At 33.9% G+C, this 25,120-nt stretch overlaps 1 protein-coding gene, 2 non-coding genes and 1 pseudogene across 4 annotated transcripts in view; 2 read left to right on the top strand and 2 right to left on the bottom strand.

Annotated features, from left to right (window-relative positions):
* Positions 1-987: 987 nt before the first annotated feature.
* LOC112474410 lies at positions 988-1,121 on the top strand. Its single transcript, XR_003044353.1, has one exon. It is a non-coding gene; the product is annotated as a U4 spliceosomal RNA (small nuclear RNA).
* A 2,143-nt stretch (positions 1,122-3,264) lies between these two features.
* AKAP7 (A-kinase anchoring protein 7) overlaps positions 3,265-25,120 on the bottom strand; it is a 134,815-nt gene continuing 112,959 nt past the window's right edge. Inside the window, exon 8 of one of the 2 annotated variants that reach the window (XM_025042454.1) lies at positions 3,265-4,397. In XM_025042454.1, the coding sequence (XP_024898222.1) occupies positions 4,192-4,397 (206 nt within the window). In that variant the 3' untranslated portion in view covers positions 3,265-4,191. Of the gene's footprint in view, positions 5,276-25,120 lie in introns of both variants that reach the window. The other variant, XM_025042455.1, reaches the window with a different exon arrangement.
* Positions 10,212-10,315, bottom strand: LOC112474422. The gene has a single exon (XR_003044362.1). It is a non-coding gene; the product is annotated as a small nucleolar RNA U13 (small nucleolar RNA).
* LOC112474453 lies at positions 17,417-17,535 on the top strand (annotated as a pseudogene).

Here is a 25,120-nt window from a genome sequence, read left to right as displayed (position 1 = left end):
ATGACCTGAAAGGTTGTACCTATTTGCTATACGGTTACTTAAGAGCAACCTATATGCCATATAACTGCTTGACAGGACTGCAACCAGATAGGTCAAAGAATATAACACATAAATATATAAGGCAATATCATAGAACAGTAGCTTTTCAGAAATCATTTGAACCACTAAAGCAAAAGCAACATAAGTTTACAGGAAACAATGAATTAATTTGTTTTATTTTTCCTATCTTTGATGCTACAACAGAATTTCATGGCCTTCTAATAAGTGACTAATGATGGGATATGTAGAGGAATAAATATTGCAGTTTATATTTTAAAATCCTAAAGTGCCTGAGTTTATCAGTTACATTTAATGGATGCAAATAAGTAATTTTGAGCATATTACACTAGAGATGATAACACCTTCCTTTAGCTCTCAAATTACCTTATAAACATACTGTATTATCCCCAAAACAGTGATCCAGGAAAGAAGTGCTGTAGATAGTGTCAGAATTTTAAATTCACTGACTCAGAGTGCTCTAATTGCTCTAATATTTTTACTATGAATGAAATAATCCAGGTGTTTGTCTTGTTAGCATGAGTGCTATCGAATTCACATGTGGACTTGGAAACAATTTTTTTAAGTACACTGGGTTTATTTCTTTTCTATATGAATTCTCTCTGCCTGGAAAAATTAGAACTCAGGAGTGCATCTACAATTTGTTCAAGATAATATTATAGGAGATGACATTTGAAAGATATAAAAACAAAATGCATGATGATAGATTATCCATTCATTAATTTATGTTTGGAGATACTATAAGTTTGTTGTCTTTAATTATATAATGAAATAAAATTTTATTAAAAATTATTGGGGGGTGACATTGATCAACAAAATCCAAGGTTTAAAGTGTACAATTCAACAGTCGGTCGTATAAATACTGCATTGTGTGTTCACTATCCAGTTAGATTTCCTTCTGTCACCAAATATTTGACCCCTTGTACCCTTAGCTTTGCATAGTGGCAGTATCATAGCCAATGAGGTTTATCCAAGGCATGATTATTGATAATTAAAATAAATTCTTAATTTGTTACATAATGTGGTAGTTGGTTTATGTATCTGCGATCGACTATAGAGGTGCAGGCATATCTTATTGGCCATATGTCCGAAATTACGTCTGGAATATGAAGTTAAAACTGCTTCAATTACCTCCTATGGGAACATTTGGTTGCTGGAATGACTGGCACATTTGCGGTTCTGGATAGAATAGTATGAATCTTAAGTATGCTCTAAATATAAATCTAGTTTATCTCAAAGGCATATAGTTAGTCTAGACTGAGAAGATTCATTCAATAATAATCTAAGATTCTATAAAATGTGACCAAGTTCAAAGCTGAATCTTGTTCTCCTGTCAAAAATACTGCTTTTTAACATCCCTTAAAATATTCATATAGGATCTACTATTTTTCCAATGACTGAAATGTTGGAATCTGGTTATGAGTATGTGCTGTGGGAGTTTCCCTATGTGAAAGTGACAACCAACATAAGTGAAACAGAATGTAAAGTCTCCTAGAATTCCAAGCCTCTTATTGACAACAGATGCACTTAGAGTGACCCAATCAAGAAAGCTTTATACATGGGTAGCCAGTTGAGACAGTGGCATCAGCACAAGTAGCCACCTTGGCATAGTCACAAAGAGTCTAAGATCCTTGGAAATTTCCTGGCCAAAATGTTTCAAATAATAGATTGAGAACTGAGGCTTAAAAAAGTGAATTAGTTTGCTTAAAATCACTTATCAGTGGTGGACCCAGGTCTAGAAGCCACAGTCCACCTTCTTGACCAAACCAACAGTCTGTCCCCAACCATGCAGCCTCCTATCAGAGGACAAGGCTACATAGCATACAGTACCAATTCAGGACAACATATTCTGGCTATGTGACCCAATGAGCAATTATTCTATGACTCTGATTAATGGGGAAAAGGTCATTTTAATATTTCAGATCCCAAACTTAGATTTTTAGAAATTAATGTATTAGGTTTTTTTTTTTTAATGAAACCATGAAGAAACTGTTTTATTGTATACTTTTCATTATCTTAGCAACAAGCCATCATAAATGAAGATTTCATTGGTAAGTGTTAGAATGTTTAACCCCTAAATTAGATATCTGGGTTTTTTTTCCTCAGTTCCATCACATTAGCTGATATATATGTTCATAGAACTTCAGGGCTGCAAGGGAGCTGGCTCAAAGAGAGTGACTTTCCCTTGTTATACATCCTTAACTTCTGAAATGTATTATCCTTGGTGGAGAAAAGAAATGCATTGTGGAAAAGATATAGCTTTGAAGTAGATCAGATCCAGGTTTAAATTTAGACTTACCTTTTATTAACTTTATAAATAGCCATTTAACCATTTAGAACACCAGTTTTTTAGTTTCTTTTCTGTAAAATGGTACTAGCAACTTTCTAACAGGATCGTTAATGGGAAGAAATGTAATAACATGCCTAAATTACCTGGCACACAGCCAACTATTTAACAAATGGAAGCTATGATTCTTAGCTAAAGTAACAGGAAGACACATAATGCTAGATTGCAAAAAAAAAAACAACAACAAAAAAACAAAAAAACAAAACAAAACTATTTTAGCCTTTCATATTGGAAAGATTGGAAGAGCTCCTTGAGGACAAAGATATTTGTAAATATATGCTGAGATGTGCTCTCTCTCCTGAAATATCGTTAACTTAGATTATGGGACAGAGAAAATAACTGGAACTTTGAGATGGAGACCTGGGTTATAGTTCAGGTCCAGTTCCCTAATAGCAATGTGGCTTGGATAAAGCTCTCAACCTTCTTGAGTTTGTTTTTTCATTTGAAAAACAAGGCAAGCCCCCAAATATCTCTGCTTCCTACCTTACAAACAGTAAAGCTCTCTTCCACTGAAAGGCATTTCATGGTAAGCAGCTCCCAGTTCTTTGTACCTAGGTGGATCCGCTCCTTTCATCTTTGCTACTGTTACTTCAGTGGCACATTATTAGAAGTTTATGAGAAGCCGTTTAGATTTTCTTTACATTTAATGTTCTGTTGTTAACTCTCTGTGAAGCTGACTAATTTGAAGCGATTTAAAAGTCTAAAGTTGAAGATGCTCTGATGATTGTGCTATTTTAGCATGAAAGATAAAAACAGCAAGGTGAGGAAAGAGAGAAACATCACTGCTACTGTTTATGACTTCATTATACCAACACGGATCCAACAACTTCCAAGAGTGAGAAAAAAGAAGACGATGCAACAAGGGAAAACAATACATTTATTAAGAAGCATGAAAATGCAAAAACTCATTTATAAATAAATGTACTATAATCTACCCAGTGAAAAAATAGCTAAAATCCATGAATAAAATGGATTTTATTTTTGAAATGATTACATATTTAATCTCCAATAACTTCCTCCTCCATTATGATCTCTTAGTACCAGCAATTTCACAATGGTCATAGAAAAAGCTGTTACCAATGATTATCACATAAGAGGAAATTTTTTGAGAATTTTCTTTAAAAATGAACCAGTGCAAACAAATTCAGATTATAAGGGATACAGTTAAGACCTGGGCTTATCTTCAGAAAAGTAGAAAATAAAAACCCCAAACATTTATTCATTAAGAAATTAAAAAGCAAACAGTTTGATCACTGAAAAATAATATGTATGGATATTATAAAACATTCTTAACTACTGATTGCAATAATTACATTTATAAATGTTGATTCAAGTACTAGTGTTCAATTAACATTCAAATTCCCATTAAAAGTAACACTAGATAAAGACACATGTAGACGATAATTCTTTTAATTAATATAACAACGAAAATCATGTCAACAGGAAGCAAGTGACTCTTAAAATACTATATTTTTTGTCTGTAAATGATTTTTCACAGTCTGTATATTTTATCTGCGAGAACTCCATAAACATTTTACAACAGCTAATCGATAAGTCCTTTATATAAAATAACTCGATAATATAAACAAACATTCCAAAACACAATTTAGGTTAAAAAATAACAGGGCAGAAATCAGTTTTCTTTGGCAAGAAGTTGTTAATTCCTTACCAAATGTTGGTTTGCTGTTGTGAGACACTATCAGAAGACTTTTTGGTATTTACCAAAGAGCTACTTAATAAGCTGAAAAGAGTTCATAAACTAGGGTACCATGACAGCAACACAGAGTTTACGTCAAAGTTGCACTGAAATCAACATCGTTTCCTTGATTACTGCTGTTAATGGATCGTCCTTCAAATAGCTCCCTCCTAATTTTGGCCTGAGTTTCAGGTTTTAATAAAAGTTCTTTTATCTGTTTCACTTTGGACTTCAGACCCATCCTTTCTCGATGCAAAGCTTCATTAATTAAGTCCTGGATTCCAATAGGTCTCTTGCCTACAGAAAAAAAATTTATAATCCAGTTTACGTACAAATGCCAATGAAAAACATTAAATATGGCACACTGTCTATCAAAAGAGGGCTTAAAAAAACCTTTAAAATGTTGCCCACATATTATAGAAAAGATTGCATTTCACCAAAAATATATAATTTACCTGAAACAAATTAACTGTAAATAAAGATCACTGCATAGCCACAGCATACATGGGACAGACATGAAATATTATGTGCTAACTACATGAATAATAATTTCAACAGTGATTATTTTAAACTTAGCACTTGTTAGCTGTGTTTGTGTTTTGGCCTCAGATAAAGTAGTCAGATGCCCTGCTAAGCAATATAAATGGCAGTATTCCAATTATGGCAAGGCCCCTTCCATAGCCTTTAATTTGAATCCATGAGCCATAACCCAAAGTTCCCTCTCCCTTGGTCGTGGCTGAGGGCAAGTGAAACCTGGGCCATTCTTCATTCATAAATTAATTTCTGTGAGTCCCGGCACTCCATTTCTCTTCTGTTGTGTTTCAGAAATGTAAACACATCAATCATGAAAGTATTAGGTAATCTCCATAGATTGGACAAGAGACACTTAAACAGCACACTGCAAATTAGTCCACTGACTCAGCAGAGGGGAGAAGAGATGCTTCTCACGGAGCAGTGGGGCCTGCCTGTATTTGGGTCTCATTTCCTGTTGTTGTCACTGTCAGTGCCATTCCTATCAGCCTCTTCAGTTTTCACAGAGTTCCCATCCCCTGGCTTGTTTTTGTTCTGTGTTTCTTCCAGATACTGCTGGACAGCCTTGAGCACTGCGTTCTCCACCAGCCTCTTACTGAGCCTTACCAGTTCAGCATCATCAGGCTCACCTCCATTCTTATCACCTACATTCCACAATAGAGAAGAGAGGTCACTGAGATCATATTACCATAGAAACTCAGCATGCAGGGGCCAGTTAGTTACAAGAGTAAGTGTCTATCTGGTACACCGAATCTGTAAATTCAAGAACACTGGCTTGGCTTTTCATTTGGTATTTGCAGAAGCAGGAGACTGCCAATTCCTGAAGACTTCAGATTGAAAAGTAGTTTTTAAGACCCAATCTAGAAATACCCTATCTAGAGCACCGAAAGTTTCCTATTTCTACATAGAATTTTTGTTTTTCTTTTATCTAAGGCCAATTGCTACTATTAAAGTCCATGTGCCCATTACCTGGAGCCTCAGATGTAAATGCACCAACTAGATCGGTGTCTGCTTCTCCTTCTCCACTACCAAATACCAGGTAGTCAAGATTTCCCTATCAGCTAACTACTTAGGATCACTAATTTTAAAATGTTTGGCCTATAGGTTAGTTGTTAATAAACTCTCAGCACTCCCTTGAAGATAAAGGCAGTTACTACTTCTGGGAACTGGTTTAATATAAGCTTATAATGCTAATATTCTTTTAAATCTCAGTGCTATCACTGCAATTTAAAAAACAGGAAACTCTTCAAGGAGAAAAACAGTTAGGCTTATGTGAGTAAATTACTAGATGTTAATATTTAATAATATGCAGTGCTATCACTGCAATTTAAAAAATAGGAAACTCTTCAAGGAGGAAAAGAGTTAGACTTATGTTAGTAAATTATTAGATGTTAATATTTTGCTTCCATGCTAGTGATGATCAAGGTTTGATTATTCTACCTTTCATTTTACTGTAAAAGGGCTGGTTCTCATCTATTCTCATGCTACACATTTCCCACTTGCTCTCTTCCTTGTCTCCGTTAACTGGGTAAAAGCACAAGGGAGCTCATCACTCATGTCCATTCAGTCCCTCATCTCCTTCCACTGAGTTGTAGTCACAGGAAGGCAGATGACAGGAGGCAAAGACATCTCAGCACCTAAATATATTATACTAACAGACCTCAAGGAAGTGATAGACAACAATATAATAATAGTAGGGGACTTCAATACTCCGCTTTCAAGAATGGATAGATTGTCCAGATAGGAAATCAATAAGGAAACACTGGACTTGAACTATATTTGAGACCAAATGAACCTAACAGATGTATCAAAATACTCTATCCAACAGCACCGGAGTACATATTCTTCTCAAATGCATATAGAACAGGACAGATCATATGTTAGGTCACAAAACAAGTCTCAGCAAATTTTTTAAAAGACTGAAATTATACCATCTTTTCTGACCTCAACAGTATGAAACTACACATCAATGAAATGAAAACTGGAAAATTCACAAGTATGTGGAAATTAAACAACACACTCCTAAACAACTAATGAGTTAAAGATGAAATCAAAAGGGAAATCCAGAAATATCTTGAAATCAACAAAAATGGAAACACAACATAACAAAGCTTATGAGATACAGCAAAAGCAGTACTAAGAGGAAAGTTTAGAGCAATAGTGCCTACATTAAGAAAAAAGAGGAATATAGTCCATAATATTGTAATAACTTTGTACTACAGTTACTAGACATCATGGTGATCATATCATAAGGTACATAAATGTCAAATCACTACGTTGTACATATGAAACTAATATATTGTGTGTCAACTATACTTTAATAAAAAAGAGAAAGAAAAAGATCTCAAGTTAACAACTTAAGTTTACATTTCCATGAACTAGAAAATGAGAGCTAAGCTCAAAATTAACAGGAAAAAGGTAACAAAGATAAATATCAGAGCAGAAATAAATGAGATAGAGAATAGAAAAACAATAAAAAAGATCAATGAAACTAAGTTTTTTTGGGAAAGGTAAGCAAAATTGACAAACCTTTAGCAAGAATTGCCAAGAAAAAAGACAGAGAGGACTCAAAAAAATAAAATTACAAATGAAAGAGGAGATATTACAACTGACCCACAGAAATACAAAGGAACATAAGAGATTACTAAGAAAAATTAAATGCCAATAAATTAGACAACCTAGAAGAAATGGATAAATTCCTAAAAATATACAACCTTTTAAGTCTTAATAATGAAGAAATAGAAAATCTGAACAGACCAATAACAAGTAAGATTGAATCAATCATCAAAAACATGCCAACAAAGAAAAGTCCAGGACAAGATAGCTTCATGGGTGAATTTTACAAACATTTAAAGAAGGATTAATGCCAATTCTTTTCAAATTCTATCCAAAAAGTGAAGAGGAGAGAACACTCCCAAACTCATGTTATGAGGTCATCATTACCCGGATACCAAAGCCATATAAGAACACTACAAAAAAGGAAACTCCAGGCCAATACCCTCTCAAATTTAGATGCAAAAATTCTCAACAAAATACTAGCAAACCAAATTCAACAGCACGTTAAGAGGCTCGTACACTATGATCATGTAAAAATTATCCCCGGGATGCAAGGATGGTTCAACATATGCAAATCAATCAATGTGATACACCACATTAACTCCAGTAAGATAACAGGGTTGTTTTTGAGTCTAATTCCAACTCAGTTTCCAAGATGCCTCTCAGGTCAAATGATACGTGTTTTCTCTTGGTCCATAATGAAGTGTCCCTGTTACTTCAAACATTAAAAAATTTAAAACACAAGAATCATCTCATAAAACATCAATTTTTCCTTCTGACTCTTCTATTTGTGTTTACTTTTTACTATCATCCAAGTCAACCAAGCTCAAAACAAGACTGCCACCATCTTTGACTCCTTCCTTTCCCTTGCCAACCCACTTAATCATCTGCTCTTCCCAATTTCTCCCTTCTTCGATGTATCTGGTATAACTCCTCTATTTTAGTATTTCTAAAATGTCCCTATTATTTTCCATTGTCTCTACAGGAAAATTTAAATTTCCAAGGCTTTCCAAAATTTACTTTTGGTGATTGCCCACCACTGCAGAACTTCCACTCAGCTTCCAACATCACCTCAGGAGCCTCCATATCATTTCCTATTTCTAGGCAGCCCTCCTTCTTCTCCCCATTTAAAATTCCACCTACTCCATGAAGCCTTCCCTGACTAACCAGCTAGAAGTGATGAGCTTCCACTCAATTCCAATAAGTCTCACTGCATGTATAGTAGATGGTCATTTGGTCATTCATTCAAGTATGTACTGAGGAACTACTATATACGTGGCTATTCTAACTTACGGGGGATACAGCAGAGGAAAAAAAAAGTCCCACTAGTTTTCCTTTCTTAATTTCTTTACAAATTGTGAGCATTATTTATTAATATGCTTATTCGACAACTACTAATTCACTATCTGCTCTAATAAGACACAGTCGTAATCACAGAAACCATGTCCTAGGCTTCTCAGTTATTTCCTGTTCTTCTATTGTACAGAACAGTTTACTGAACCTAATAAGGGCTCAACAAATATTTGTCAGTCAAGTGAATTATTCATTTTGGAATTAGACTCAAAAACAACCCTGTTATCTTAAAGTCCTTGCAGGTAGTAACAACTTTTTAAAAAGTTCTTATCTTCCTATAAGGATAGCACACAATGGCCAAAATTTAGATTTAATATTAAATTTAATTCAAGAGCAGAGGATTCCAGAATAATCCAAATATCCACATAAAAAATCTCCATCCACTTTGCCTGATAATCCTGGTCAGTATGCCAAAATATCCAGCCTATGAGACAAATATCTACAATAACAAACTAACCAATCAACCAAAAGAATAGATTTACAAATAAAATATTCCAGATTTGTCCTGGATCCCTGCTTAACCTAATGATTTGACATAAAGCATCCTCAGACTATCAAGGTTAGCCTAGGAAAGAGCCTATCAGAAGGCTCATCACAGAGCCCAGCAAAAATGCAGCAATTCAAGAAATGTATATCTTCATTCCAGTGTGTCCCACCTTTAGCAAATTTAATTCAGCTTAATTAAAAAGAAGCATCTTAAGTTATATGGTATTTTTCTCCTGCTTACGAATTAAATAAAGGTATCTGTCTCCCACAGTGACCTCTAAGATACATGACTATATTCATTTTACTTGAAGCCTAGTTAACAATGGCAGTTCAATATGCCAGTGCAAGGTACATAGACTATCTTTTGATATTCCAACAAAAGTAAACATAGAAATATTCCCAATGTATGCAATAAATTCTTGATAAAAACATTCTTTCTTGGTCTACTTGGGTTACTTAATATCATGCCTACTTAAAATGACAGATTATCCTTTATCTTCAACACCGTTATTTTAGACTCTCTCCAGAATATCTCTGATCCATTTCTTAGGAGAATACTAAAAATATAGAAGAAAAGTAGCAAAAAATTCTGTTATGCCCACTAACCCAGTACTTTCCCTAAAAGAACAGACTTAAACTTTCCAACAAACTTCAACTAAGCAATTCTACTTTCTTAAGAGCTGAAATATCATTAATTTATGGTATTATCAATGATTCTATTTTTGTTTATATTTAACCTGAGATCTCTGATATCAGCACAGCATAGGGATAATATTTATTTTCGTGGTAGAAAAAAGAAAGGAAAGAAAAGAAAGAAAAGGAAGAAAAGAAAGAAAAGGAAGAAAAGAAAGAAAGAAAGAGAAAGAAAGAAAGAAAGAAAGAAAGAAAGAAAGAAAGAAAGAAAGAAAGAAAGAAAGAAAGAAAGAAAGAAAGAAAGAAAGAAAGAAAGAAAGAAAGAAAATAAGCGAACTCTTTTGTGGTAGCAAGAATATTTTCTACCTACAAGGATAATTTAGGATCAACATTAATGTGGTTCGACTGTACTAATGTGTGAGCTAACCAAAAATTAGTAAATTGGTGTCACATGAAGGGCTCTAGAAATCATCACCACCCCCAACCCACTACCATTATCTAGGTGCCTATATGTCCTGACAGTAGTAAATCACACTAATATATATATTTTTATGCCAGATGGCTAATGTGCCAATGTCATAATGAGGTTTAAGGGAGGCACATCTCACACAAAAGTGTGACCACCCAATCATCAAGTTTACAAACTACAAAAGAATCACAGAGCTAATATTTTTTAAAAGAGAACCAAAACAATCTTCATTACAATGCCAGGTAAGACAAAAGGAGAAAGTGTAACCACATTAAAAGTTCTCACTTGTTCCAATCAAAATCCCAGCAAATTAGTTTGTGAATATCAATAAACTGATTCTAAAGTTTATATGGAGAGGCAAAAAAACCCCAAATCATAATGGCCAAGACAACACTGAAGAAGAACAAAGCTGGAAGATTTACATAAGCCTACTTCAAGACTAACTATAAAGCTATAGTAATCAAGACAGTGGTGCTGGCCGAAGAATAGACACATATCTCACTGGAACAGAATAGAGAGCCCAGAAATAGACCCACACAAATATAGTCAACCAATCCTTAAAAAAGTAGTAAAACCAATACAATGAAGCAAAGCTAATCTCTTCAACAAATGATGCTGGAACAACTGAACATCCTCATGCAACAACAACAAAAAAATGAATCTAGACATAGACCTTGCACACTTCCCAAAAATTAATTCAAATGGATCAGAGACATAAATATAAAATGTAAAACTATAAAACTCCTAGAAGATAACAGGAGGAAACCTAGATGACCTGGGATATGGCAATGTCTTTTTAGATACAACATCAAAGACACATTACATGAAAGAAAAAAGTGATAAGCCGTACTTCACTAAATTTAAAAACTTCTGCTCTGTAAAAGACGATGTCAGGAGAATGAGAAGACAAGGCAAAGATTGGGAGAAAATATTTGCAAAAGACACATCTAATAAAGGATTTATCTAAAATATGCAGAGAACCCTTCAAATTCAATAGTGAGAAAACAAACAACACAATTGAAAAATAGACCAAATATCTTAATACATACCTCACCAAAGAATATATACAGATGGCAGAGAAGCATATGAAAAGATGCTCCACATCATATGTCATCAGGGAAATGCAAATCAAAATGAGATATCACTACACATCTATCAGAATGGCCAAAATCCAAAACATGGATAACATTAAATGCTGACAATGATATGGAACAACAAGAACTCTCATTCATTGCTGGTGGGAATGCAATGTTTTTGCCACTTTAGAAAACAGTTTGACAGTTTCTTACAAAACTAAATATATTCCTACCATACAATCCAGCAATCACACTCCTTGGTATTTACCCCAAAGAGCTGAAATTTTATGTCCACACAAAGCCTGCACATGGATATTTATAGCATCTTTATTCATAACTGCCAAAACTTGAAAACAACCAAGATGTCCTTCAGTAGGTGAATGGATAAACTTTGGTATATCCAGATAATGGAATATTATTCAGCACCAAAAACAAATGAGTTATTAAGCCATGAAAAGACAATAAAGAACCTTAAATGCATATTACTAAGTGAAAGAAACCAATCTGAAAAGGCTACATACTGGACAATTCCAACTATATGATGTTTTGGAAAGGGCAAAACTACAGAGACCATAAAAAGATCAGTGGTTGCCAGGAGATGAGGGGGAAGAGAGAATGGAATAAATAAGCAGAGCACAAAAGATTTTTAGGGCAGTGGAAATATTCTGCATGATGCCATAATGATGGATACATGCATTACACATTTGTCCAAACCCACAGAATGTGCATCACCAAGAGTGAACCATAATGTAAAACTGTGGACTTTGTGATTACAATGTGTCACTGTAGGTTCATCAATTATCTTTAGGACTTCTCTTTTTCAGTCTGTTATGTCAGTTCTCTGAGTCCATACTATGATACACATTGTTCCCCAATTTCTACAGTAATGCTGTCATTTCTTACTGAAAACCTTGGTGATGTGATGGAACTACTGTTAGTGACATGATAGAACTTCTAACGTGTATGTAAGGATGGAATAGTATGATAAACAAGGAGCCTGAAATCCAATTCTGCCATTTTCTACCTGCACAGCCTTGTTCACAATCTTTCCAAACCTAAATTCCCCTTCAATAGGCCACTCATGAGGATAATATACCTTGCCTTGTTATTGTAAGCATTAGAAATAAAGTGTAGAAAGTGCCTACCATTGTGCCTGGAACACAGTAGACTTTCAAAATATGGCAGTCATTTTATTAGTACATTTTACACATGTGTTATGATTAAGAAGAATGTGTTCAATACCTACTAAACACCAATCAATAATTTATTCACTTTACTATGTGCCACAATTATTTAAAAATAAACAAAATATTGTCTCTGAGCACATAGAAGTCAGCCTAGGAAGATGACCAGTATACAATGATTGCAAAACAATAGGTTAAATGCTGTAACAGAAAATGTTCAAGGTCAGTGGAGTTAGGAAGAGATAACAAGGTTAATTGAGTTTCACAGAGGAGATATTTCGCCTCAGTAAATAAGAGTTTCTGGGCATGAAGTTAAGGGGAAGAGGGAAAGTTTTCCAGACATAACAAAGGGATAGCGTGTCTGCAGAAGAATAAAAACACATGACTCATTTGAGGAACTGGAAGTACTTCCATGGTACTGGCATAAAGAGTTCAGAGTTTCGTGGGTGGGGTTGGGCTGGTGTAGGAGGGAAGAAGGCTAGAGAGCAGGTAGGAATGAAGGGCCCTACGTACCATGCTACGGAGTCTAAGTTCATTCTATAGGCAATAGGGAGCTATTGATGGATTTTCAGCATGGACTATTTTAGAAAATTAACTGACATAGCCATGTGGGATACCTGAACTGTGGTTGATGCAGTAGGAAAGTAAGGGACATATTACAGAGAAAGTTAAGAAAGAGAATTGCAGAACCATAGGCCCAACTTAATTAGGGAGAATGTTAAGGAAAGAGGAAGGGGAGTAAAAAAATATGTATATATAAAGAAATAAAGGCCAAAAATGTTTAATATTCAATAAAAACTGTAACCCTAAAATCAAGAAGCTCAAAAAATATTAAGTATAAGGAATGTGAAGAAAATCACACCAAGGAACACCATGATTAAATCACTGAAAACCAATATTAAGAGGAAATCATAAAAGTAGTTAAAGAAAAAAGGGTGCATTATGTCCGGAGGAACAAACACAATAATTATAGCAGACTTACTTATAAGAAACAATACAAGGTAAAAGATTAACAGTACAACATCTTTAAAGTGCTGAAAGAGAAAGCAACAAAAAATTCTTTATTTGGACATATTATCTTTCAAAAATGAGGGTGAAAGATTTTTTTCAGACATACGGATGCTAAGTTAATTCATCATCAGCCAATCAGCACTTAGAAAAAATGTTAAAGGAAAAACTTCAGGCAGTAGGAAAATGATAGCAGATGGAGATTTGGATCTACTTAAAGACAAGAAGAGAACTAAAACCTGTACATGTGTAGGTAAAAATAAAAAGCGTTCTCTATTCTTAATCTCTTTCAAAGACAAATATCTGTTTTACATGGAGTTTATAAAATATGTAGAAATAAAGTGTATGGCAACAATAATACAAAGACCAAGAGAGAAAATGGAAATAACTGTAAGCCTGTTATGTTAAATGTGAAGTGGTATATTACTTGAAGGCACACCATCATAAGTTAAGAATGTATACTTTAAAACCCTAGAACAACCACTAAAGTAAAAATAAAAAAGAGTCATAACTAATAAACCACTAATGGACATCGATGGAATCCTAAAGCTTCTTAATACAAAATAAGGCAGTAGAAGAGGAGAAAAAGGAACGAAGAGCAGATGGGAAAGTAGAAAACAACAAGCAAGGTGGGAGATTTAAACTCACCCATATTGATAATCACATAAAACGTAAAATGGTTTGAACACTCCAATAAAAGTCAAAGGTTGTTAATATGGATAAAAGATAAGAATCAACTATGATGTCTACAAAAAATTGACTTCAAACGTAAAGACACAGACAAGTTAAAGGTAAAAGGATGGAAAACTATACACCATGTTAATGCTAATCAAAAGAAAGCTAGAGAATCAATATCAGACAAAGCAGATTTCAGAAAAAAAGAATATTTTCTGAGATTTTAAAAAACGGCATTTTATAATTATAATAGAGTCAATTCATCAAGAGGATCTGAAAATCCTGAATGTGTATCCACCTGATCACAAAAGCTTCAAAGCATCTAAAGTGAAAACTGATAGAACTGAAAGGATGGTAGGTAATCCACAATTATACAGACGGTCCCTGATTTTTGATGGTTCAACTTATGATTTTTTGATTTTACAATGGTATGAAAGTGATATGCATTTAGTAGAAACTATAGTTCAAATTCTGAATTCTGATCTTTTTCCAGACTAGCAATATGTGATATAATACTCTCTTATGATGCTGGCAGCAGCAATGAGATGATTTTGCCCAACTGTAGGCTAATGTAAATGAGTTCTCAGCTCATTTAATGTAGACTAGGCTAAGCTATGATGTTTAGGTTAGGCGTATCAAATGCATTTTCGACATGATATTTTCAATTTACAATGGACTTATCAGGATGTAACACCATTGTAAATCACAGAGAATCTGTAGTTTGGGATTTCAAAACCATTCTTATAGCTGATAGAACAAGAAGAGAAAAATTCAGTAAGAACACAGAAGAATTGAACAGTATTAACCAAATCCACCTAACTGACAATTATAGAACACTCTATCAAACAGTAGAATACATTCTTTTTAGTGTACAGAAACCCTACAAGAGGAGATCATATGCTAAGGCATAAAACAAGTCTCAATAAATTTAGAATTACTAAACTCATCTAAATCATGTTCACAAACCACAACGGAATCAAAAAATCAACAACATAAAGATTTCTTGACAATCACCCAATTATTTAGAAATTAAACAACATAATTCTAAATAATCCATGGACTAAAGAAGAAATCAAAAGCAAATTAGAAAATATTTTGAACTGAATGAAAATTGAAATATGACATATCAAATTTAATATTCAATAAAAACTGTAATCCTAAAATCAAGAAGCTCAAAAAATATTAGTTAATATATTAATATTAATTCTTGTCTTTCTCTGTAATATGTCCCTTACTTTCCTACTACATATCTAAAGCTGTTCTTAGAGGGAAATTTATTCTATTAAATGCTTATATTAGAAAATAAGAAAGATCTCAAATCAGTTATCAAAGCTACCGCATTAAGAAAACAGAAAAAGAGGAGCAGATTAACTCCAAGTAAACAGAAAAGAAATAATAAAGATAATAGCAGAATGAAATAGAAAACAGATAAACAGCAAAGAAAAGTCAATAACACCAAAGGCTGGTTATTTAAAAAACAAATCAATAAAACTGATAAATCTCTATCCAGGCTGATCAGAAACAAAAAGTGTATATCTTACCAATATCAGGAATGGGAGAGAGAACATAAGTATTATTTGTACAGACATTAAGAAGATAATAATGAAATGTTGTGAAAAATTTTATGCCAAGAGATGCAACAAACTAGATGAAATGAGTACACTCTTTAAAAGACACGAATGAATTGTATTTGAAAAGAAAAAGGTAAGTTAAATAGCCCTATTAAAGAATTTTAAATTGTAGTTTAAAAATCTTTCAACAGAGTAGCCCAGATGGTTTCACTGTTGGTTAATTCTACCAACTATTTTTGGAAGAAATTTTACCAATTTACAAAATCTTCTAGGAAAACAAAGAAAGAAGAAACACTCCCCAACTCATTCTGTGATCCCTAAACCAGATAGACATTGTGGAAAAAAACAAAAACAAAAACAAAAGAAAACTACAGACCAACATCCCTCACAAATACACAAAAATCCTTAAGAAAAATCACCATACCAAATATAGCAATATAGGAAAAACATAATAAATCATAACTAAGAGGAGTTTATTCCAGAAATGCAAGTTTGAGTTAACACTTGAAAATCAGTCAGTATAATCCACCATACTAACAGACTGAATAAGCAAATATGGTCATCTCAATACATTAAGAAAAAGAATTTGACAAAATCCAATACCCATTCATGATAACCACTCTCAGCAAACTAAAAATAGAAAGAAACACCTATAGGCTGAAAGAGTAGCTATGAAAACTACAGTAACATCATACTTACTGGTAAAAGACTGAATGAATTTCCCCTAAAATCAGAAAACAAGATAAAAATACCTGCTCTCAGCACTACTACTCAGCGTTGTACTCTAAGTCTTAGCCGATGTGATGAGACAAAGAAAAAAAAAAAAGAATGAAAAGCCTCTTGATTGAAGAAGTAGTAGGAAAATTGTCTTCATTCACAGAATACATAATTGTCTACCTAGAAATCCTAAAGAGTCTACAAAAATGGGTTTAGCAAGGTCACAGGATACAAGGACTATATTTTAAAAAGTCAAATGTATTTCTACATATTAGCCATAAACTGAAAATTGAAAAAATTAAAATACCATTTTAATAGCATAAAATGTGAAATAGGGACAAGTCAACAAAATGCACGTAACACCTATACACTGAAAACTACAAAATTTCCTTAAAAAAATTAGATAAAACCTAAATAAATAGAGACATAAACTATACTCATTGATTGAAGACAATATATTGTTCGGATGTCAATTCTCCCCCAATTACTCTACAGATGCAAACTATATCAATCAAAATCCTACCAGGTTATTTCACAGAAATAACAAGTTAATTTAAAATGTATATAAAATGTAAAGGAACTAAAAGAGCAAAACAATTTTTTTTAAAAAAGGACAGTTTGAAGACATACTACCTGATTTTAAAACTTGCGATGAAGCTATAGAAACAGAGACAGTGCAGTATTAGCGTATAGACATATAAATCAATGAAACAAAACAGAAAATCCAGAAATAGACTCCCAAACTTATAACCCACTGATTTTCAACAAAGGTGCCAGGACAATCAACACAGAGAGAATAATCTTTTAAGAAATGGTGCTAGCACAATAGTATAACCATATGCAAAAAAGAACCTCTACCCTTATCTCACACCATATACAAAAATGAACTCAAAATGGGTCACAGATCTAATATAAGAACTAAAAGTAGAAAGTGTCTAAAAGAAAATATAGAACTTCTTAGTGACGGTGGATTAGGCAAAGATTCTTAAACAGGACACCAAAAACAGCCTACGAAAAAAAAAAAGGATAAATTGAATTTAATCAAAATGTAAAACTTGTCTACGGCCATGCCACCCTGAACATGCCCAACCCCATCTGATCTCAGAAGCTAAGCAGGGTCGAGCCTGCTTAGTACTTGGATGGGAGACCACCTAGGAAGACCAGGTGCTGTAGGCATTAAAAAAAAAAAAAGAAAGTAAAACTTTTGCTCTTCTTTAAGACACTGGGAAAAAATATTTATAAAACATATCAGTTAAAAAAAATGTATCCAGAATATAAAAAGAACTCTCACAACTTAATAAGACAAAAAATGGCAAAAATAATTGAAGAGTTACTTCACAAAAGATGTACAGATGGCCAATAGACATGTAAAAAGATACTCAACATTGTTAGCCATCAGGGAAATGCAAATTAAGGTCACAATGAGATACCACTATTCACCCACTAAAATTAAAATTAGAAAGAATAACAATATCAAGTGTTGGTGAAGATGTGAAGCAACTAGAGTTTCTGTTGCTGGTGGGAATGCAAAATGGTATAGCCAGTTTGTAAAAACAGTTTAGAAATTTCTCATAAAAGTTTTTCTTATGAAAGTTGGCCATATTCGTACCATGCAACCCAGCGATCTCATTTTTTCCTAGAATTGAAACAAGTGAAATAAAAAGAAATGCTCACACAAAAGCCTATACATGAATGTTTGCAGTAGCTTTATTTATAATTGCCCAAACTAGAAACAACGCAAATACCCTTTAACTGGAGAATTAATAAATAAGCTATGGTAGATCCATATAATGGAATAGTACTCAGCAATACAAAGGACTGAATACTGAAACATGCAACAAACAGATAAATCTAAAGTGCATTATGCTAAGTGAAAAAAGCCAGAGTCAAAAGGCCACATATTGTATGATTCATTTTTATGACATTATGGAAAAGACAAAACTATCTGTACTGAAACAGACCATAGATTGCCAGGGACTGGGGATGAGGGCAGAGGTTGACTACAAAAGAGCATGAAAGAATTCGGGAGATAATAGAACAGTTCACAGTCTGAGTTATGGTGGTGGTTACATGATTCTATATCAATTAAAAATCACAGAACTGTACACACAAAAAAAGGAGTGAATTTTACTGTATGCAATTTGTACTTCAATTTAAAAAAATACTAATGAGAATTTTTTCGCCATGATGAGGGACCATATAGGGGTCTACTGGGATCAACAAGTGGACTCGCTGAATAGACTAGAGCCCTGCCACTCTGCTATTAGCATGTAGCCTATAAAGAGGACTTTCTCAGTTCCTTCTCTGTTCTAAGATACACATCTCAACTGTAATATCTGCAGTCTCTCATACTACAGGCCTCCGATTCTTAGCTCTTTCTTTCTGAATATTTTTTCTGTTGTGCTCAATATCAAAATTTGAAAACTAATTTCCAGCGGAATAGACTAGAATGGTTTCTGACCATGAATGAAAACCAGATCATTTTAATTCTCCCTCTTCAGTGTATCAGACATATATCATTTGCTCCAACCTGTTCAAGTCTGCTCTAATCTGCTCAAAAAGAACAAACTAAATTGGTACTTTGTACTTGATTGACAAGTGATCGCCATCACTCTGTTGTTGAAATCTATTTCCAAGGGGCACTGTGCTCACTGTGGTTTGTTTTGCTCACTTAGTTTGCCTTGTTTTGTTTATAGACTCCTATCTACTGTTCAACATCATAAATTGTTCCCTATTCATATATACCATGGTCTCTATCTATATAAACATAATTGTTTCCTCCTTGAATTTTGATTCCTATATTTATTCAGGTTGGAATGTAAGAAGTTCTCAATATCCCTGATTGTTTGCACAGACTACTCTGACATTTTGTGAAAACTAGATGAAAGGTGAAATTTGAACAGTGATAAAAATAGCAGACATTCCAAACACAAGTCCTGGTGCAAAGGAATATCAACTGAAGTATAGCTATCATTGGAAAATTAGTCTCATGACAAAGAAGAAATATAGTTTCAAACATGTCAGAAGCATACATTTTTTGAGTAATCATGCTCTTTGGCAGAAAAACAAGGCTGGAAAATGAGCATTGCTTCAAATCTTAAAATTATTATGTTCATGTAATGTATTATCATCTATTAAGAAAATGTTACATAAAACAAAAGCATTCCTAGCTAGAATTCATTTTCACTTGTTTGGCTAACACTCCTACTCATCATAATATACATTTTTCTCTCTAGGTTGATATTCTAGGCTAGGAGTTGACTGAAGTAGAAATAAAGGTCGCTTTCCTGTTCTGAAGGCAATGTTCACCAAGGGAGATATCTAATCTGGTTAAATAAATAACTGTAAATAACACTCTACCTTTTTTTATAAGCAATAAGGACACAGATCAGAGGGTTCAACAGGCTCAGAAAATCCCCCGTGGTGCCAGGTCACTAATAGCAATAACAGGAACACTTTCTTCCTTTCACTTAGATAACACTTCACACTTTTCAAAGTGCTTTCAGAAACATTATCTCATTTTGTTCTCAAAGAAACCTTATGAGGTAAAATAAGTGTTATTTTTCCCATATTACAAGTGAGAACAATAAAACACAAGAGGTTACATAAATTGTCTAAAATCGCAAAGAAGTGATATGAATCAGTAGCTCTCATTCAAAATCAGGAAGATTAGTTCGTTCAGGACCACCACCACCACCACCACCTCACCACCCCGCCCCAGGCAGATACTCCACAGTAATCTGGCACACCCTCATCCTGAGGAAATAAAGGTATACTTGCGAGAAACACCACATAGTTTAATGACTCGTTGATTGGAAAACAGTAAATTTCAGGTTTCATTCTCGAATTGAAATTTTTAAACTAAGTAATGGATACTGATTAATACAGTACAATACTGTTCTTCTATCTTCCTTCCTTCTTCCATCTTTTCTTTCCATGCACATTCACTGAGTACCCTCTATTTGTGATAAGCATTATTGCAATGAACAGAAATGAACCCCGCATGGGCCCAGCCTTTGCGACCCCTGCAATTTAGTTGTGGTTTGTCTAGGTAACTGAAGAACCTGCTCTATATAAAGTGAATGATGAGGACGGGGGGCAGGGGAGGGGGTGAGGCTGGAAACATACACAGGGGAGAGACTATAAAGGTAGCAGGGCATACTGAGGGGTGTGTATGTCATTTATTTATCTAGAGCACCTACTAGGATCAAATTACACTTCTAGATTCTGAGATATACAAATTATTAAGCCTTGTCCTCAAGGAACTACTTATTTCAACCCACTAGGAATAATGTTTAAAAAAGTTAAATTTTTAGAACACTGCTAATATTTTAAAATGTAAGCTTTGGTATCAGAACATTGCTACTATTTTATAGGAAAATATCAGATATGCCACCAACCAGTGATTTTGCTTCGTTTTGTTTTAGGCTCAATGCAAATAATCAGTCATTAAGTTTAGTGGGAGAGATTTAAATATAACTACAATGTAATCAAGAGCATCATAAATACTTTAAATATCACAGGATGGAAAAAACTGTATTATCGAAACATAATGTTATTCAAAAGATAGGTCTTTTTAACTCAGCAGCCTAATCCTAAACCAAATAAATCCTTTTTTGATGAGCATGTAGAAATATTTTATACCACAAAAATTTCAGTCTATTTCTTCAACTAGCCAACATGAAATTGGTTTACCTGCCACTGCTCATTTTCTTTGATGGCTTTCAAAACCTAATTTTTAAAGTCTGACCATGAAAATCCAGGTAGCCAGAACTATTTTGTCAGTGTATTTTCTTTGTGAGTACTGAGCAATCTGTGGACCAAGTCTAGTGGGTATTATAAAAGCAATAATAATGGGTCAAATAAAGGACGTATGATGCTAAAGAAAACTTGAAGATGGTTAATCGTTAAAATAAAATCAAGAGAAAACTGAAAATTTGAAGTTACCCAAAGCCATTCTTTTGGGCTTATAATAAAAATGAATAAAGAAACTGAGCACACTTTCAAAAAACTGAAGCTTGGTGAACTCATAAATGTATTGCTTCAGGGTGAAGGGCTGAAGAAAGTAATTTAATATATACTTTTCTTTTCTCAATGACTGAATACTATCAATTTACTAGAGGCTTCCAAAAAGCATTCAGACAAAAATCACATGATTTAAAAATTCTCTTTGATGATATCTACTGTTCATTAAAGTTCTTTGAATATGTAGATTCTTCCTATAGAAATTAAACTAGCATTTAAAGTTGTTGAATAATATGTTAATGGTATGTAAATATAAAGTATGTAAATATAAGGATGGCAGAACTTCTTCCAAAGGAATTTCAGGTATCATCAGTAAGACACACACGATTCCTTCAAAAACAGTGATTTGCCATTGCTGACCACCCCCACGGGGCTCCAGGCCACATTTGCTTTGTAATAGCTGGCCCCGAATCTCTTTACTCTTTCTGGTAGAGTATCCACTTCACTTCTCCCCTCAGGTAACTGCTCATCTCACATTCTATATAGCTCCAGTGGGGTTGCTGGTCTACCAAAGCTACCATTGGTCCATATGGTACCGTGTAAATTTTTTTAAAGTGTGCCTTCCTCAAGACACTTTATTTCTATCGCTTGGTAAATTTTCATAATATACTGCTTTTGCTAATATATAAAGGTACTGTATGCCATAATACATGAATTACAATGTCTTTGATATGTATAGTGCCCTCCTGAGTTGTGTAGTATACCAATCTGTACCTTCCCTCAGGTTTTACACATAGGAATTAAGAGAGAGAAACTCATTCTACTTGAATGTTGAGCAGTAAAAATGCTCTCCAGAGCTGCTGGAAGTCATATCTCCATCAGTGAGTAAAGCCTGAGAGGGTGAGAACACAGTAGCTGAGAGAAGACATGGAGAGATGGAGGGCTGATGATGGCTGTCAGTCCGTCTCAAGGTCAACTTTACCCTTGTCTTGTTTGCATATGTGAGTCAGTAAGTTCTTCCTTTTAATTAAAAAATAAATTAATTTGCATTGATGTATATGACATCCTGGCATCTATCTTCCCACTTGACTCTTCTTGCTGCCCTTTACTATTTCTTCTGACTGACTAGTTCCCAGATCCTTTTGAGATTCCTAAGACTTTTCAGAAAACTCTACTGACTGCCTTGGCCTCCTATCATCTAAGCTTTTATTTCCCTTAACCCTTGAATCCATGACAACACAGTTTATCATTTCCAAACACAAATCTCCACCTGGCTGCAGGTTTAACTCCTCACCTAATTCACTGACCTTTCCTTATATCATAGATTGACAATGAACATCATTAATACAGAAAGAGAGAACTGGTTTGAAGACATATTCGCCAAAATTATATGTCAATTATATCTCAGTAAAACTGGGGGTGGAGGGGGGGGAGAAGTATCCACTGAAAAAATTCTATAAGATTGCAGATTACATACTTAAACTTTAAAAAAATATATTTTTAAAGAATTTTCCTAAACTGTTTATGAATTAGTTTAAAAATAATTTGATGGTTTTAAGTTCGTTAATTTGATTGGGGAAAGGATTTTCCTTAGAAACATCTTATCAACAATTAGCTTGAATTACTGTAACCTACCTTTTCAAAAAAACAAAAAACAAAAAACTATTTCTTTTGAAATATTTATATTTCTACATAATTTATAAAAAAATGTGTAATTTTATACACCATTATTTAATATGGTTATTATTTTTGTCTCAAAATAAGTAAGGACCACAAATTGACATAAACTAAATGCTTACCTTGGAACAATGAAAAAAAAGATATTGTTAAAACATGATCAGTACCTGTGTGTCAGTTTTTAAACTATTGTCTCTGAGCTCTGAACCCGCCCTTCCTTATTTAGCCTTACCATACTGTAGCTGGGACTCAGCAAATATATTTCTCTTTTGCCAGTGAGATCCCTGTTAGGTATTTCCAAGAAAGGGCTCCAGAGAAAAACTGGGCAGCTGCACAAAGGGAAAGGAACTTACCCTGTGTTATTTACCCATAATTCTCACTGGTATTGCTCCAACTATACCTAGTTCCCCCTGACAGTGGCCACTGGTTCCAGTAGCAGTTGGTTCCAGTTTTCATTATTTTCCCTCACTCCTGGAATCGGCCTCACTGCATTCCCTTGGAGGTAAAAGCAAAGCTGGACAGTGTCCCCTGCTTTGAGGCCAGAACCCCAGCTTTGCAGAATCCCTTGCTGTGTGTCGTAGGGCACCTACCTCCTGGGAGATCCAAAGGTCTGGGTCTCAGCTCCATGGGTCCCTTCTTCCCCCAGGCTACCCCAGACTGAAAGTTACTGCCTTTGTTTTTCCTCACTATTGCCTTTCCACCTTTTATTCCTTCAAAACTATTTAATTCCCTATGTTAAATTCTCTCTGTTAAAATAACTGGTGTAATTCCTATTTTCTTGACTAAATCCTAATGGACACAAACTATTTCTGTATTTTCTCCCTACAATGTTGCTTTTACATTAGACTAAGACATGAATGAGAAGAGCAAAAGGTACCAAGTTAGGAGCAACTATGAGGCTGATTTTTCTTAGAAAAACTGTATATTTCATGAACTTGCTGCCCATAAAACAATGTTTATTATCCCTTTTAATTTAATGTACAAATTTTATACAGTCTTACATATACAGTTTTAGATTCTATAAAACCTAAAAATCTACAAATTTAATTTTACTTTGAAGGTTAAGTATAGTATACAGTACACAGAAGTAGGTACACAATAGCATCACAATAAATTTTTATATTAAATTTACTATACCAATATTAGAAAAAATTAATTTAAATCTAAATTTGGACAAAATATTTTCATAAAAGTTTCATTTATAAAGATAACCACACAACAAGCAATACATCATAGCTTGTTATCTTTAGGACTTATTGATATCAACTGCCAGCTGTTACTATTGAGTTCAATAATCAATGTTTTATGTGGTGCCTAGGTAATACAACAATGTATTTAGATAAAAGTCCAAAGTTATATGTTACATTTCTATTTTAAAGCAAGTTTGTCGATTCTAAAGGTACTAATTTAAAAGTCATTTAACAGTTAATATGAAATAAGAAATAACAAAGAGGTATGTATTTTTTCATTAAATTTTTGGTCTTCCATTTAAAGAGTTTGGTATCTTAAAACAGCTTGAAAATGCTACCTTAAAATATCCTCTTTTAGGCAATGTATTGAGAATTGTTAATGCGAAATTTGGCTATGATAACTTTTTGGTTTTAGAACTCCATTTCAGTATTTTCATTATTTAAAACAAGACTTACTGCAATCATAATTAGAATACTACTGGGTTTAACGTAACCATTTGGCTTCTAAAATCGCCAAAATTTGTTAAACCAAACACCCACTATTCTAATTCTGCCCACCCAGCCCCTGCCTGGGAGCCATACAGAATAACCCTTGATTCCCTTCCACATTAAAGAATCCTCCAAATACTTTAAGACAACTAATTCATCTCCCCTCTCTTCTCGTAAGCTAAGCAGGCAGAGTCGTTCAGCCTTCTTCTCTGCTATAGATCTAGATAGAAAGTTTTAGATTAATAGATCATCTGTTTGCCATTTTATTGGCTATCATAAACATCAATCAAAACTCAAATAGCTGAGCTTCGCAGCTAACTTCAGCCAAATATTTTAAATGCTTAAAAAGTATAAATTTTATTCTTGCTTTAACAGTCAGATGTGAGACATCAAACTGAAACTTGATGTAATTTACATGGCAAATGCCAGCATCAACTCTC

This window comes from Pteropus alecto, unplaced genomic scaffold (assembly GCF_000325575.1).
Source record: "Pteropus alecto unplaced genomic scaffold, ASM32557v1 scaffold79, whole genome shotgun sequence".
Classification (NCBI taxonomy): Eukaryota; Metazoa; Chordata; class Mammalia; order Chiroptera; family Pteropodidae; genus Pteropus; species Pteropus alecto.
The sequence above is the reverse complement of the archived record's forward strand: the minus strand, read 5'-3'. Positions and strand labels throughout refer to the sequence as shown.